General features: G+C 50.0%; 5 protein-coding genes across 5 annotated transcripts; 4 read left to right on the forward strand and 1 right to left on the reverse strand.

The window, feature by feature from the left end:
• Positions 1 to 132: 132 nt before the first annotated feature.
• On the forward strand, positions 133 to 1,681 carry VTN77DRAFT_7394 (uncharacterized protein; the record flags this gene model as incomplete). The annotated part of the gene is made up of 4 exons (XM_069423778.1): positions 133 to 855; positions 917 to 1,007; positions 1,071 to 1,556; positions 1,635 to 1,681. 4 exons carry the CDS (start codon positions 133 to 135, stop codon positions 1,679 to 1,681), a joined length of 1,347 nt encoding a protein of 448 aa, XP_069281200.1.
• Positions 1,682 to 2,358: 677 nt separating this feature from the next.
• Positions 2,359 to 3,559, forward strand: VTN77DRAFT_7395 (uncharacterized protein; the record flags this gene model as incomplete). The annotated part of the gene is made up of 5 exons (XM_069423779.1): positions 2,359 to 2,393; positions 2,505 to 2,660; positions 2,722 to 3,286; positions 3,342 to 3,473; positions 3,527 to 3,559. 5 exons carry the CDS (start codon positions 2,359 to 2,361, stop codon positions 3,557 to 3,559), a joined length of 921 nt encoding a protein of 306 aa, XP_069281201.1.
• A 1,661-nt stretch (positions 3,560 to 5,220) lies between these two features.
• On the forward strand, positions 5,221 to 5,959 carry VTN77DRAFT_7396 (uncharacterized protein; the record flags this gene model as incomplete). The annotated part of the gene is made up of 4 exons (XM_069423780.1): positions 5,221 to 5,231; positions 5,388 to 5,471; positions 5,663 to 5,715; positions 5,880 to 5,959. 4 exons carry the CDS (start codon positions 5,221 to 5,223, stop codon positions 5,957 to 5,959), a joined length of 228 nt encoding a protein of 75 aa, XP_069281202.1.
• A 3,395-nt stretch (positions 5,960 to 9,354) lies between these two features.
• VTN77DRAFT_7397 (uncharacterized protein) lies at positions 9,355 to 10,635 on the forward strand (the record flags this gene model as incomplete). The annotated part of the gene is made up of 2 exons (XM_069423781.1): positions 9,355 to 9,564; positions 10,528 to 10,635. The coding sequence occupies 2 exons, from the start codon at positions 9,355 to 9,357 to the stop codon at positions 10,633 to 10,635; spliced, it is 318 nt and encodes a 105-aa protein (XP_069281203.1).
• A 625-nt stretch (positions 10,636 to 11,260) lies between these two features.
• Positions 11,261 to 11,859, reverse strand: VTN77DRAFT_7398 (uncharacterized protein; the record flags this gene model as incomplete). Its single annotated transcript, XM_069423782.1, has 4 exons — positions 11,261 to 11,299; positions 11,366 to 11,477; positions 11,537 to 11,601; positions 11,668 to 11,859. 4 exons carry the CDS (start codon positions 11,857 to 11,859, stop codon positions 11,261 to 11,263), a joined length of 408 nt encoding a protein of 135 aa, XP_069281204.1.
• Between the last annotated feature and the right edge of the window lie 246 nt (positions 11,860 to 12,105).

Genomic DNA, 12,105 nt, shown 5'->3' on the forward strand with positions numbered 1-12,105 from the left:
CTGTACCAGTCATCAGTCCCGGTCATCCACGGTTCCTCTCCGGGTCACACCCGCATTCAGCAGTCATCTCTTTTGTTTACATTCACTCTCCTACAAGCCATATAGCCCGTGTGATTTACAAGTCAGCTTCTCATGCCTCGCTACGACGACTTCCGCTCCTCTACAAGCAGTCTCGAGAGCGGCGGTGGGCGCTGGGATGCTGAGCGCTTTGCGCGTGAACGTGAAGAGCGGCTGTACGGTGGTCATGGTCCCCCTCCAGCTCCTGTCAGGGAGCGTCCCAGTCCGTATGATACGTATGGGCGGCGGCGAGAGGATGACCGATTCGAACGCCGTCTTGTCGAGGAAGAGCGCTACGGCCCTCCCGCCCGACGCCATGAACGATTCTTCGAAGATGACTTCTATCTCTCGCGTGGATCCGGTCCCTTGGTCTCGTATGACTATGACCGACGGCACGAGGAGGCGCCTCCCCGTCGGCGTCTGGTGAGACGACAGTCCTCTTTGGATACCTTTGACCGGATTCCCGCGCGGAGGATCGAGCATTCCCCTCCGATCGCGGGAGTGCGTCGCCCTCCCAGACGACCTGCAACCCCCGTCCGGTACGCCGAACACGACGTATACGAAGACATTGGCATTGCTGAGCCTGACTACTACGGTGACGAAGAGTACCGCAACTTCGAGGAGCGTGAACGGGTTCGTCGCCCGATGCGACCCAGCAATGAGGGCGTCGTCAGAGAGAGAATAGTGGAGGAAAAGATCGTCGAGAAAACGTACCCCCGGAAAGGCAAGACTCGGATGCCCAAGCGACTGGTGAATACGCGAGCTATCATCGAGCTGGGATATCCATTTGTCGAAGAGGTCTGGATATTTACACGGCCACCGATGTTGATTCCCAGCTGATCCTTTTTCTATTGCATAGGACGACGTCATCGTGATACAGAAGGCTCTATCGAAAGAGCTTATCGACGAGGTGATCAGTCTGAGCCGAGAGATGAGGCGGAGGTCGGAAAGTAGGCGGACTACTAGCACGGAGATATGATAAGAATACCACTCTTGCTGACCAAGGGTCATAGCTGTCGCGATCAAGAAGTACGAATCGTCTCCATCTCCGCCGATCCGTGAACGAGAGGTGGTCGAGCGACTGGTTGTGGCTTCCAAATCTCCGAGACGTAGTCACGAACATCTAGTTGTCGAACGGTCGCCATCCCAGCACCGGCGGGTTCGTAGTGAGATCGTTGAGAAACGAGAGGTGAAGAAGGTGCGTCCCCGGTCAGTGTCGGTCCACTATCGTCGTCGGCCATCCTCTCCGATTCAGATTGTCGAGCGCCGCGATATAATCGGCAATGTTGAGTCCAACGAGATCCGCACGGGCCCGCTCGTCCTGGCGGAACGGTCCCGTCGCACCGATCGGGAGATCCGGGAAGAGACCCGGGCTCTAGAGGAGGAGAGGAGAATGCTGCAGCTGGAGCGTCCCGGGTCGGCGGACATCATCCGCGACAAGATCATTGACCGCGGTGATAATCGCGAAGAGATCATAGAAGTGCGCAAGGATCGCAAAGGTAGGATGAGCCTGGCTCGCAAACGAACCTAATCTGTTGGAATTCGAAGCCTGACGATCTTGTCCCGTGGGGATATAGTACCAGATTCACGGCTCATCCGCGCCATGATGGCAACCCTGACGTGAGCGTTCTCGCGATTCGACGGCAGTCGTAACATCTTGAGAATCTCTAGCGGTCTCGAGATATGCTCCGGCAATCTTTATACCGATGTGTTTCAATTCGTCTCATCAATCTCCGTCACAAATAACTGTTTGATCTTGAGCTACACCTGAAGCTATGATGGGAATGATTATAACAATTTGACATCTATTGATCACAAGCGGTTATGGCGTTGTTTTATAGACATATGGGATGACATGGATTCGTGCAGGGAGGTCTGGAGTTGGTATTTTCGGGAGTCTGTTATGCTATGCCATGAAACACTAGAATGCAACTCAGCACGCCTTATCTTCCATCGAGTCGGGTGTAATATCTAGGTATTGAACAAAGTTAAAGAAGGGAATAGCTTAGACAAGTGTGGCTAGTGGATTAGCATAGTGTGGCTGGTCATGTGGCTGGTCATGTTGGCAGTGAAATCAGTGCCTCAGGCCCTCAGGCTGAATAGCAATCCGCATCTGGACAGTTTGGCCCGATGGGGGGGATCTGACCGCCCAGGGTGGACTCCTGACCATCAGAGGGACATCATCACAAAACAGATCGTTGTTGCAACTATCGTCAACCATCCCTCACATCTGTCCTCCCTCAACCAGTTGCATTATTATCCTTGGATCCCATCACATTTGACTCTCTTGTGTTGATAGAAATGGACAAGGTGCAAGCCTTTGGGAAGAATTTCACGTGAGCATGCCCCTCCTAGAACAGTTTCAGGTACCTCGCGCGGGGAGTGCAACGACATTATGTTATCATCCATGTTAATTTATTGCATATTAATCTGTTTGTTATCTCTAGTGCCACCTTCCAGCCATTTGCGGCCCGGACCCAGCAGTTTGTCAAAGAACAGCTCGGCACTGCCGATGAGAAGACCCAGCTCCCAGATGACTACATTGAGCTGGAGAAGCGGGTGGATGCCTTGAAGCAGGTCCACCAGAAGCTTCTCTCAGTCACGTATGTACTAGATGCTCCATGTTTCACTGACCGCGAATGGCTGTCACTCACTTCTGCTCAGCTCGCAATACTCCAATGAAGCCTATGACTACCCACCCAACATCCGGGAATCCTTCAACGACCTCGGCCGGACTATCAGCGAAAAGGTCCAGCTGCTGTCCCACGCGACTACGCCTGCCGAGGCACAGGCTGCGTTGACTGCTCCGCCGTCCGCTAAGCCGCAACCCAAGACCTTCAGCCATGCTATTGCGCGTGCCGCACTGGCTGGATCCCAGCTGATTGCCCAAACCACGCCCGACCGCGAGGACCCGCTTGCTACCGCGCTGGAGAAATATGCGCTCGCGCTGGAGAAGGTGGGCGAGGCCCGACTGGCACAGGATGCCCAGATCCAGTCTCGTTTCCTCGCGGGGTGGAACACCACTCTCAACACCAACCTGCAGTTTGCAACAAAGGCGCGCAGGAACGTCGAGAACGCGCGCCTCACGCTGGACTCGATCAAGGCGCGCAAGAAGGCGGCCGCTCGGGGTGACTTGGACAACCTCAGCGATGATGCTCGTGCTGAAATTGAGCAGGCTGAGGATGAGTTTGTGGGCCAGACTGAGGAGGCCGTCAGTGTGATGAAGAATGTAGGAAATCCAGTCCTTAGTGTTTGCCATATCCAGAGTATACTGACCAACGCAGGTGTTGGAAACGCCGGAACCGCTGAGAAACCTTGCGGATTTGATTGCTGCACAGCTAGAGTACCACAAAAAGGCTTACGAGATTCTTTCCGAGCTGGCTCCTGTTGTTGATGGTCTGCAGGTGGAGCAAGAGGTATGCTGTCTCCCAGTAGCGGATGAGGCTTTGGCTAACAAGGTCGATTCCAGGCAAACTACCGTAAGAGCCGCGAGGGCGCGTAAATGAGGATACCTCTGTGTCTCTTCTCTAATTCGTCTGGTCTGCTTTTCCGAACCTTCGTTCTTGTCCAGTATGCCCAGTATGGTTACTCCGGTTTATGGTTAGGTACTTCTACCGGTCCCCCCATTCCATTCTATTATGTCTGTGATTCCCGGACCGTCTGTCTGTCTGTCTACTTGCAGATCCTCGTGGAAGGAGGTTGATTTCCTGTATGTCTTTTTGTCTTGTCTCGATTGAAATGAAACCCATTTTTTGCCAACAGCTTGTCCTGTCGTGTATGGGTGGGTGGCTTCTATTCTCTTCCCTTCTACGTATACGCTACTTGGCTTTATCTCTGCATATGCGATATGCCATATGAAATAGATGTGATCCGTTTTGTTTTCTAGCTGAGCAGCTGTCGTTGCTGTCGTGGCGGGGTCGAAAGTCGCCGACGTAGAGCTGTGCATGTACATGTAGTACATATGTACAGTACGTACATCTTGACAGGTATCATACTTTCAGCTGTCGCCACACTAATGAATATGTAGATGGAAATAAGGCAAGACGATAGAAATATACAATTATGTCCGCTGTGTCTGTCAACAGTTGACTGATACGAATAATCACATGATAGCCGCGCGCCTGGATCCACCATTGCTGGAAGGAGTTTAGCTCATGAAACCTGGCCCGCAGCCGCAGCCGCCGAAGCCGCAGCCGCCGAAGCCGCCGCCGCCGAAGCCGCCGCCGCCAACCACGCCTCACTCCTCGGAGAGAGACTGTGTTGAGTCGAGATACGACTTAGGTATCTATCAGATACATTCATTCCAAACACTTGCCTTGCCTTGGCTTGCACGCACATCATCTCCGGCAAGCGACCGACCAGAGGACACGACACGACACGACACGGCATCTGTCGATTCTCCGGAGCTCTTCATTCATACTGATACAGCACTCACAGACAGACAGGATCTGGTCTGGTTGACGGACGAATCGTTATATGCGTGTGAAGTCTGGTCTGGTCTAGTCTAGTAACGGACGAGCCAACCCTCCCGACTGTCCGAGTGAGTGATTGAGTGAGTGATAAAGCTCGGCCGGACAGACAGGACAATACGACACTACATTACGTTATTCTCCCCCCCCCCCCCCCCGCACGGCTCTCTCGAACTAGATACCCATACCCATATCTATATCTACGGGGTATACCTCATCCTCATCCCATCCTCGCATCGCCTCCGATAGCTGGATCGATTGTTTCGGTCGGACGAATAAACGAACGGACAAACGAACGATAGTGACGTGCGTGGAGACAGATCTAACTCGTCTGACTCGTTTTTACTTTACTTTACTCGACGGCCTGGGAATTGCATTGCATTGGCATATTACTGGATTGAATACAAACTGCGCTGGGGAATACCTAACTAGCGGAGTTGGATTGAAAAGTTGAGGATTCAGACCGAAAGAAGAGTGGAAACGGGATACTCCGCCGGTGATCCGTCTGTCTGAGAACGACAGATAGCATCAGGTCAGGTCAAGTCATAGCCTGATCAGTTGGATTTGGATTTTTCTTCCACGATAAGAATCCTCTACGCCGCGGCGGTTTTTATACCTATTCTCTCTCGAGGGGGTTTATCTTGTGTTGTGACGAGATAACGGAAGACGAAAGACGAAATTATCATTCATAATTATGGCGAACGGGTACGTTTTGAATAAATAGCCCAATCCTTCTGACTTTGTCCTGTCCTCGACAAGGAAAAAAAATATGCACAGGACAATATATATGTACAGGACAGGATAGGACTGGGACGCGAAAATGACTGACTGACTGACTGACTTGTGTTTTGCCAAATCCAGCTGGAGCATAATCATCGGGCTGATCTTCGTCGTCCTCGCCAGCCTCTGCGCATGGGTGTTTAGTCCAAAGGGAGAGAATCAGACGTATGTTCCCCCCCCTCACTTTTCTTTTTCCCTTCATCCATTGCTCTATTCTATTGTATTCTATGTCTGTATAAACGGAGACATGGACATGACAACGTCGACTTTGTTGAGTTGAAAACTTTTTTTTTCCGTCTTCGTGTGTGTCTCCATGTGCTATGGCATAGCTAACAGGTGAAATCTTATCTTAACAGTGTCTGGCGCAGCAGCCTGATCCTCTCGTTTGCGGCATGTTATTTGATGTGGGGTACGTATTCACCATATCATATTCATCTTGATATCCATCTTCCATTCCCCAGACGTGTACCCAGACACAAAACACAGGAACTATAACTATCTATCCGTGTGCCCGACTTGATGAAGATGATGATACTAACTAACGTGTTTGTTTTTTTTTTCCGTGTTTTACAGCAATCACCTTCCTCGCACAATGGCATCCTCTCATCGCGCCGAAAAGATCGGATATTCGACCTGAGCGGGTACCGAACTAGGATAGAACAGTCGAGAGGGAGGGAAATGGGAAATTTTTCTTTTCTTTTCTTTTCTCTGTTTTTTCTTTTGTTTCTTTTGAAAGATTCCGATTCCGGGAGATGGACGGGACATCTTCATCATCACTGTTATCACTACATCACTAGGTCTTGTTGATGTTGTTTTTTGTCCAGCGATCACATTGATTGGTTGATTAATGCATTGATGGATTGATGGTTTTGACTGAGTGATTGATGCTACCTAGGTACGCTACCTACCTAGGTAGTTAGGTGGGTAGGTAGGTAGGTGAATTTCACTACGACTGTACTGTATCATACCTACCTAATCTAGTCTATCTACTACCTATCGATGTATTTCTTCGACCTATTATTCGTTGTTCGTGTACAAGCACTTGAAATAATCAATCACTCAGTATATATACCTTTTATACTCGTGCCCCAAATTGAACATAGTTCGCAACCGGTTTAGTTCTGATGGCCCGGTGATCAATTTGATGACTCTGACCTACCTCGGTATATGAAGTTACACCCCTGCCTATTATCAATCCACTGCTGGCTAGTTTAATTAATGGACGATGGATTTCTCTTTTTAAGAAATTATCAGCACTTGGATTATGATTATTATCTTACCAAAAAAAAAGTTTTATCAAGCGACATTCTGTCTGTCAGCTTATTGATCCCGTTTCCTCCTCCCAACCTATTACAAGTTTACTACTGCAGCAGTCGTGCATACTTGCCTACATACCTGCTTCGTGCCCATAATGTCTCAGACTCGTTCGGGCTTCCACCTGGCCGACGATCAAGGCTACATGTTGGGCCAGGGCTACTCAGCCGCATCACGATTGAATCTTCAGTTCTATCTCTGGAAAGAGGCGCTGCAATTCAACCTGCACCCGTCCATTGAACTCCCGGTGGGGGTTAATGATGACGGCGGTGATGGTGATGCGGACATCGCGACAGGAACGGCCATCTGGAGAAGTACGACGTGGTTCACCTTCGCCTCCTCGTTCTGGTGGTGCAGCAGAGCGATCCTCGGCCCATCCTCGAGAAGGCCTTCACGATGCTGAAGCCGGGTGGATACATCCAGTGGGACGATCTGAATTACCCGGACACGCACGTCATCACTGTTCCCTCGTCGTCCCCCGCGGTCGCAATCTCCACCCGCGCTTTCGACGAGCTGGGCAGGCATGGAGTGAATGAGGATCAAGGTGGCATTCTATATGTGAATAACCAAACCTTACTTCCAACCCTACCTAATTACTCCCACGATACCTAGATTAGGTACCTTACTGGATAGAATTATGTTTGATGTCGGGGCAGGTAGGAATGGCAGATCATCACGCCGACGCTAGTTCCTGCGCTGACTTGCCAGAACTTGTCTGCATGGAGACTACCAGAACTGATGCCAGCCTGGCATCTGGTGGAAGACGCTCCGAAAGCACAACGTTCACTAAGTTGCAGTGTGGCAGCCCGCAAGACGTCAGCTTCGGTATTTAGCCGATGAGTTTTCTCCACCACTGGCATATCCGCTCGAGCAGGGTTGGTAATTATGGTTTTTCTGGGGAAGATACTCTCTCGCCAATCTTGCGAGAACTGAGGGCTCGTCACGGGTGAAGATAGGTTACCGGATCCTCTTCAACGGTAGGCTGGGCGCTGGGACGAATTATTCGATATTGACCTGGAAAATTGGAGATGATGTCAGGCAGCTTGTGCTCAAAAGAATCAAGGATCGTTGTCTGCATGGCTGAAATTCAGTTGATGATAGAGACAGTGAGGTATACTTGTGGGAATAGTCCGGGTCTCGGAAAGATTTTTCTTCATATATCCTGGATAAGACAGCAAAGGGTATTTCCAAATATGATTCGAACAAGGTTTCTTTATTCATTCTCATACTGGGCGGCGTCGACTAAAACAAAGACATCTAAACGAGGAAATTGCCATCTTTCGATTGGCAGATGGGATACAATGCGCGATATGCTTGAGGGTTGCCACTTTCAAGGCATATTGAACAATAGATCCCTGTTTCCTTGCAGGGCAAGCCTGATGTGCTGAATGCATTGTTCGTCGCGCACTAAGAACTCATCGAATCCTGACGCATGATCCCACCTCTTTATCTTTAAAATAAATCAAGTTTGTCAGTACTATATGAACCCTTTCTTACTATAGATAAGCACTATACCTATAAGACTAGCATATATATGGCCTTTCCTACCTTCAGGGTACAATGATTCCCAAATATTATAGATTATTTTTGATCGATATCCCTATTAGACCCTCTATAATACACTATATTTAGCTTATTTTGATCAAGTTCATACTAGGATTATCAATATAGGATGTAACCCTTTGGTGGCTCGAGGGTCTCCTAGTAGCCTTCCCTCCGGGTGATCCTCTGCCACTGTTGGTATTGCCACCCGGGCCCTAGTTAGGGCCTTACATAGGGCTTCTCGCTGCTGCCGCCACTCCCTACATTCAAATAGGAGGTGGTAGACGGACTCCTTAGGGGCCTGGCACCCCTGGCACCCCTGGCATGCTTCCGATTCGCGTGCCTGGATCCTTCGTCCGGTCGACCTGAGCTTCCGAGAACCCAAATTGAAATCCAACGTGACCGAATCAGAAATTAGGCGGCTGCCACTTTACTGCTGCTTGGCTTCCTGCTCCCTGTTACCTTCCTGGTATCTAATAAACCCGACTATCCCAAAAACAGAGTTGACGGTGCCGCCTCGTGTTGGGGTCGTAAAGGGAGGCAAGACCACCTTATCGGGCAGCGCTGTGGCTGAAGTTAAGCAAGTTTGCTTATTGGGTAAAATAGCACCACCTTTCAGCTTCTACTTGCCCATTCGGGGAGGTCGTATTCACCAGGAGCTCTACTTTGCCAGGGATGGGACCGAAGACGCAGCCTTACTACAATAACATGAATTACCCGCGCCAGGGAAAAGGGTAAGACTGGCCCGACGGCGGGTGCAGGGTTTTAGGAAGAGTACGACGGACTGAGCAAGCTCTACTTGCACTGCGTATCCCAGTAGAGGAGGTAGTCAATTGTGAAGTAGTGGCACTGGCCACACACGCTGGCTGTGTAGCGCGCATCTTCGCTGCGCCGCAATTTGTGCCAATCGAGATTAGCCGTAATGACGAGGCTGGAGTTGAAACGACATAGGGGAAGCCGAAGTCGATGGATCGCTTTCAAGCGCAGGGGGGAAAAGGAGGGGCCGAAATTCGTGATTCTCTGTTGTTTCGATAAACTTTGCGCAGGATGAGCGAAACTATGTCACCTATCTCTGTTGAGAAGTGTTTTGGACGAAATTAAAGAACATTCTATTTCAAATATCCATTACCCAGGAATAAGGATTTGGGCTTCTCCAAAGCCGTCCGATCCGAACCCCCGCGAGTCTGACGAAATGCCTACGTTTAGCCGTCCTACGAGCCGTGCAGAGTTCAAAATTGCGGTGATTTGCGCCTTGCCACTCGAGGCGGACGCGGTCGAGGCACTCTTCGATGAATTCTATGACGAAGATGGTTATGAGTACGGGAAAGCGCCTGGAGATCCAAATGCCTATACAACAGGGAGAATTGGTCAATACAGTGTGGTCCTCGCCCATATGCCAGGGGTCGGTAAGGGAATTGCATCCAATGTAGCAAGCAACTTTAAAGTGAGCTACACTGGAATTGAGCTTGCTTTTTTTGGTTGGCATTTGTGGTGGTGTCCCATATGGAGAGGACGAAAAAGACCTTTTCCTGGGAGATGTAATTGTGAGCGACGGGCTAGTCCAATATGATCTAGGGAAGCGTTTGCCAGATCAGTTCATCCGCAAGGATACCCTAAGGGACAACCTAGGAAGGCCTAACCAGGAAATCCGGTCGCTCTTAGCCATGCTGCGCACAATACGACGGCGTCGCCGCTTGTTGGACGGGTTATCAAGATATCTTACAGTGATCCAGGAAAAGCTCGGTGGACAGAGAGCTGAATACCCAGGCACCCAAAAGGATCGATTGTTCAACCCCTCCCACAGACATAAACATTCTGATTCCCTAGTCAGGAAAACATGTTGATTCGTCGTCGGGATCACTTGGCTAGCCCCCATGGCCTGGAAGCTCCGAAACAAGCCGTGCATTTTGGACTGATTGCGTCTGGAGACACAGTCATGATGTCAGGTCAGGATCGAGATAAGGTTGCCAATAGCGAAGGTGTCATTGGATTCGAAATGGAAGGTGCTGGGGTCTGGGACAATCTTCCTTGTATTCTCATCAAAGGAGTGTGCGACTACGCCGACAGTCACAAAAATAAAGAATGGCAGAACTTTGCAGCAGCAAGCGCAGCAGCCTGTAGCCTGTATGAGGGCTCTCTTAGATGAGAGTCCAATTTCCGTGGCATCGTCACTGACGGGGTCCGTTCAGGGTATGTAGGTATGATTTCACTTTGAATCTGCCACTTTGCTGATGGAAATCATGCCATATTTACAGATCAGGTCTTCCGCTTATCTCAAAAGCCATGCCAGGAATTGACAGAAAATCACCATCACATAGACCTGGACCAGCGGAAGAGCTATCTTAATTTATTGACATTTCCTCAGACTGATGCTCGTCTCCAGAACATAGACGAGGCTCATGAAAACACGTGCCTGTGGCTGCTGGAGCAACCCGAGTATCAACATGGAGGCGTGGAGGAACAGTGGGCTTGACCCGCCTCTCGGCTGCGTCTTTTCCGATTTTGATCCGAGCAGATCTTGCATAAAAAGATTATACTTTCAGGAGAGACAACCATATTTTGGATCTGAGATACCATGGGTTGTTGGCGCAGCCGATACCTAGTTCAGATTCACTAAGAAGCTGGTGCCATGGTACCTCTTTTTGGCTGAGTTTACAACAATGGCTGACATTCTCGTTGATCGTCTGCCTTTTTTTTTTTCCCACTGACAGGATGCCAACATTGATAGCTTTAGGATATATAATCCAGACCTGCTTCTCATCATGAAGCTATCTGCTCCTCATATAGAAAAGATGCAAAAAAGTTTGCTCGACCTAAGGGCTCGCTATTTCCTAGCGCTCGAATCAAGTAAAGGGAGAACTTTAATAGAATAAAAAAAATTTTCAAGATTGTAGATTACTTTTTAGATATTGGAGCAAGGCATCCTCCTTAGCGTTAGGGTTAAGACCTTTCAGGGGAAAAAAAAAAGAAAAAAAAAAGAGAGAGAGAGAGAGAGAAGAGACAAATGGAAGATGATTTTTTTTATCCATTCATATCTAATCTCAAGTGAACTTGTTTGGACGCAATTAATCAAATTAATTAATTAATTAATTAATTAATTAATGCTCCGACACAAAGATGCCTGCCATGCCCATGCCCTACACATTGCATCATCGTTAGAAGGGTTTCTAATTCTTATAGCAGCCAAAGATCTGCAGACTTACCGTCCCCACACACATCGACGTCACAGCGATGCGTTTGTCCTGTCTACGAAGCTCGGCCAGCGCGGTGACGACCTGGCGGGTACCTGTGCAGCCGAGGGGATGGCCAATGGCGCTTGATGCGGTTGTCAGTACGTACTATAGTAGAGAATGCATGTTGGATAATCGACTTACATGGCACCTCCCCGCGGATTGACCTTTGATTCATCCAGACCTAGTTTCTGGACACAGTAGACGCCCTGTACTTGAAATCAGCCGAATGCCTCTTATTTTGTTGACAAGAAAGAAACAAGATGCTGCCACACCATCGACGCAAACGCTTCGTTGATCTCAAAAATATCCACCTCCTCTTTGGTCAGCCCCGTCTTGGCCAGGATCTTCGGGATGGCGATCGACGGCCCAATGCCCATGATGCGCGGCTCCAGCCCGACCACCGTCGCGCCCACGAACTTGCCCACGATCGGCTGCCCCAGCTGCTGCGCGCGCGATCGCTTCATCAAGACGACTGCTGCCGCCCCGTCCGTGATCTGGCTGGCGTTGCCGCCCGTCGTGTGCCCGGGCTGCCACTGCGGAAACGCCGAGCGGATCTTGCTCAGGGCCTCGACTGTCGTGCCGTAGCGGATGCCGTCGTCGCGGTCGACGACGATCTCCTTCGTCTCGCCCGTCTTGGGGTCCTTGACGCGCGTCCGCACGGGGACGATCTCCTCGTCGAACCAGCCCGCCTTCTGCGCGCGCTCCGCCTT

This window comes from Rasamsonia byssochlamydoides (genome assembly GCF_041956645.1).
Source record: "Rasamsonia byssochlamydoides strain NRRL 3658 unplaced genomic scaffold VTN77scaffold_6, whole genome shotgun sequence".
NCBI lineage: Eukaryota > Fungi > Ascomycota > Eurotiomycetes > Eurotiales > Trichocomaceae > Rasamsonia > Rasamsonia byssochlamydoides.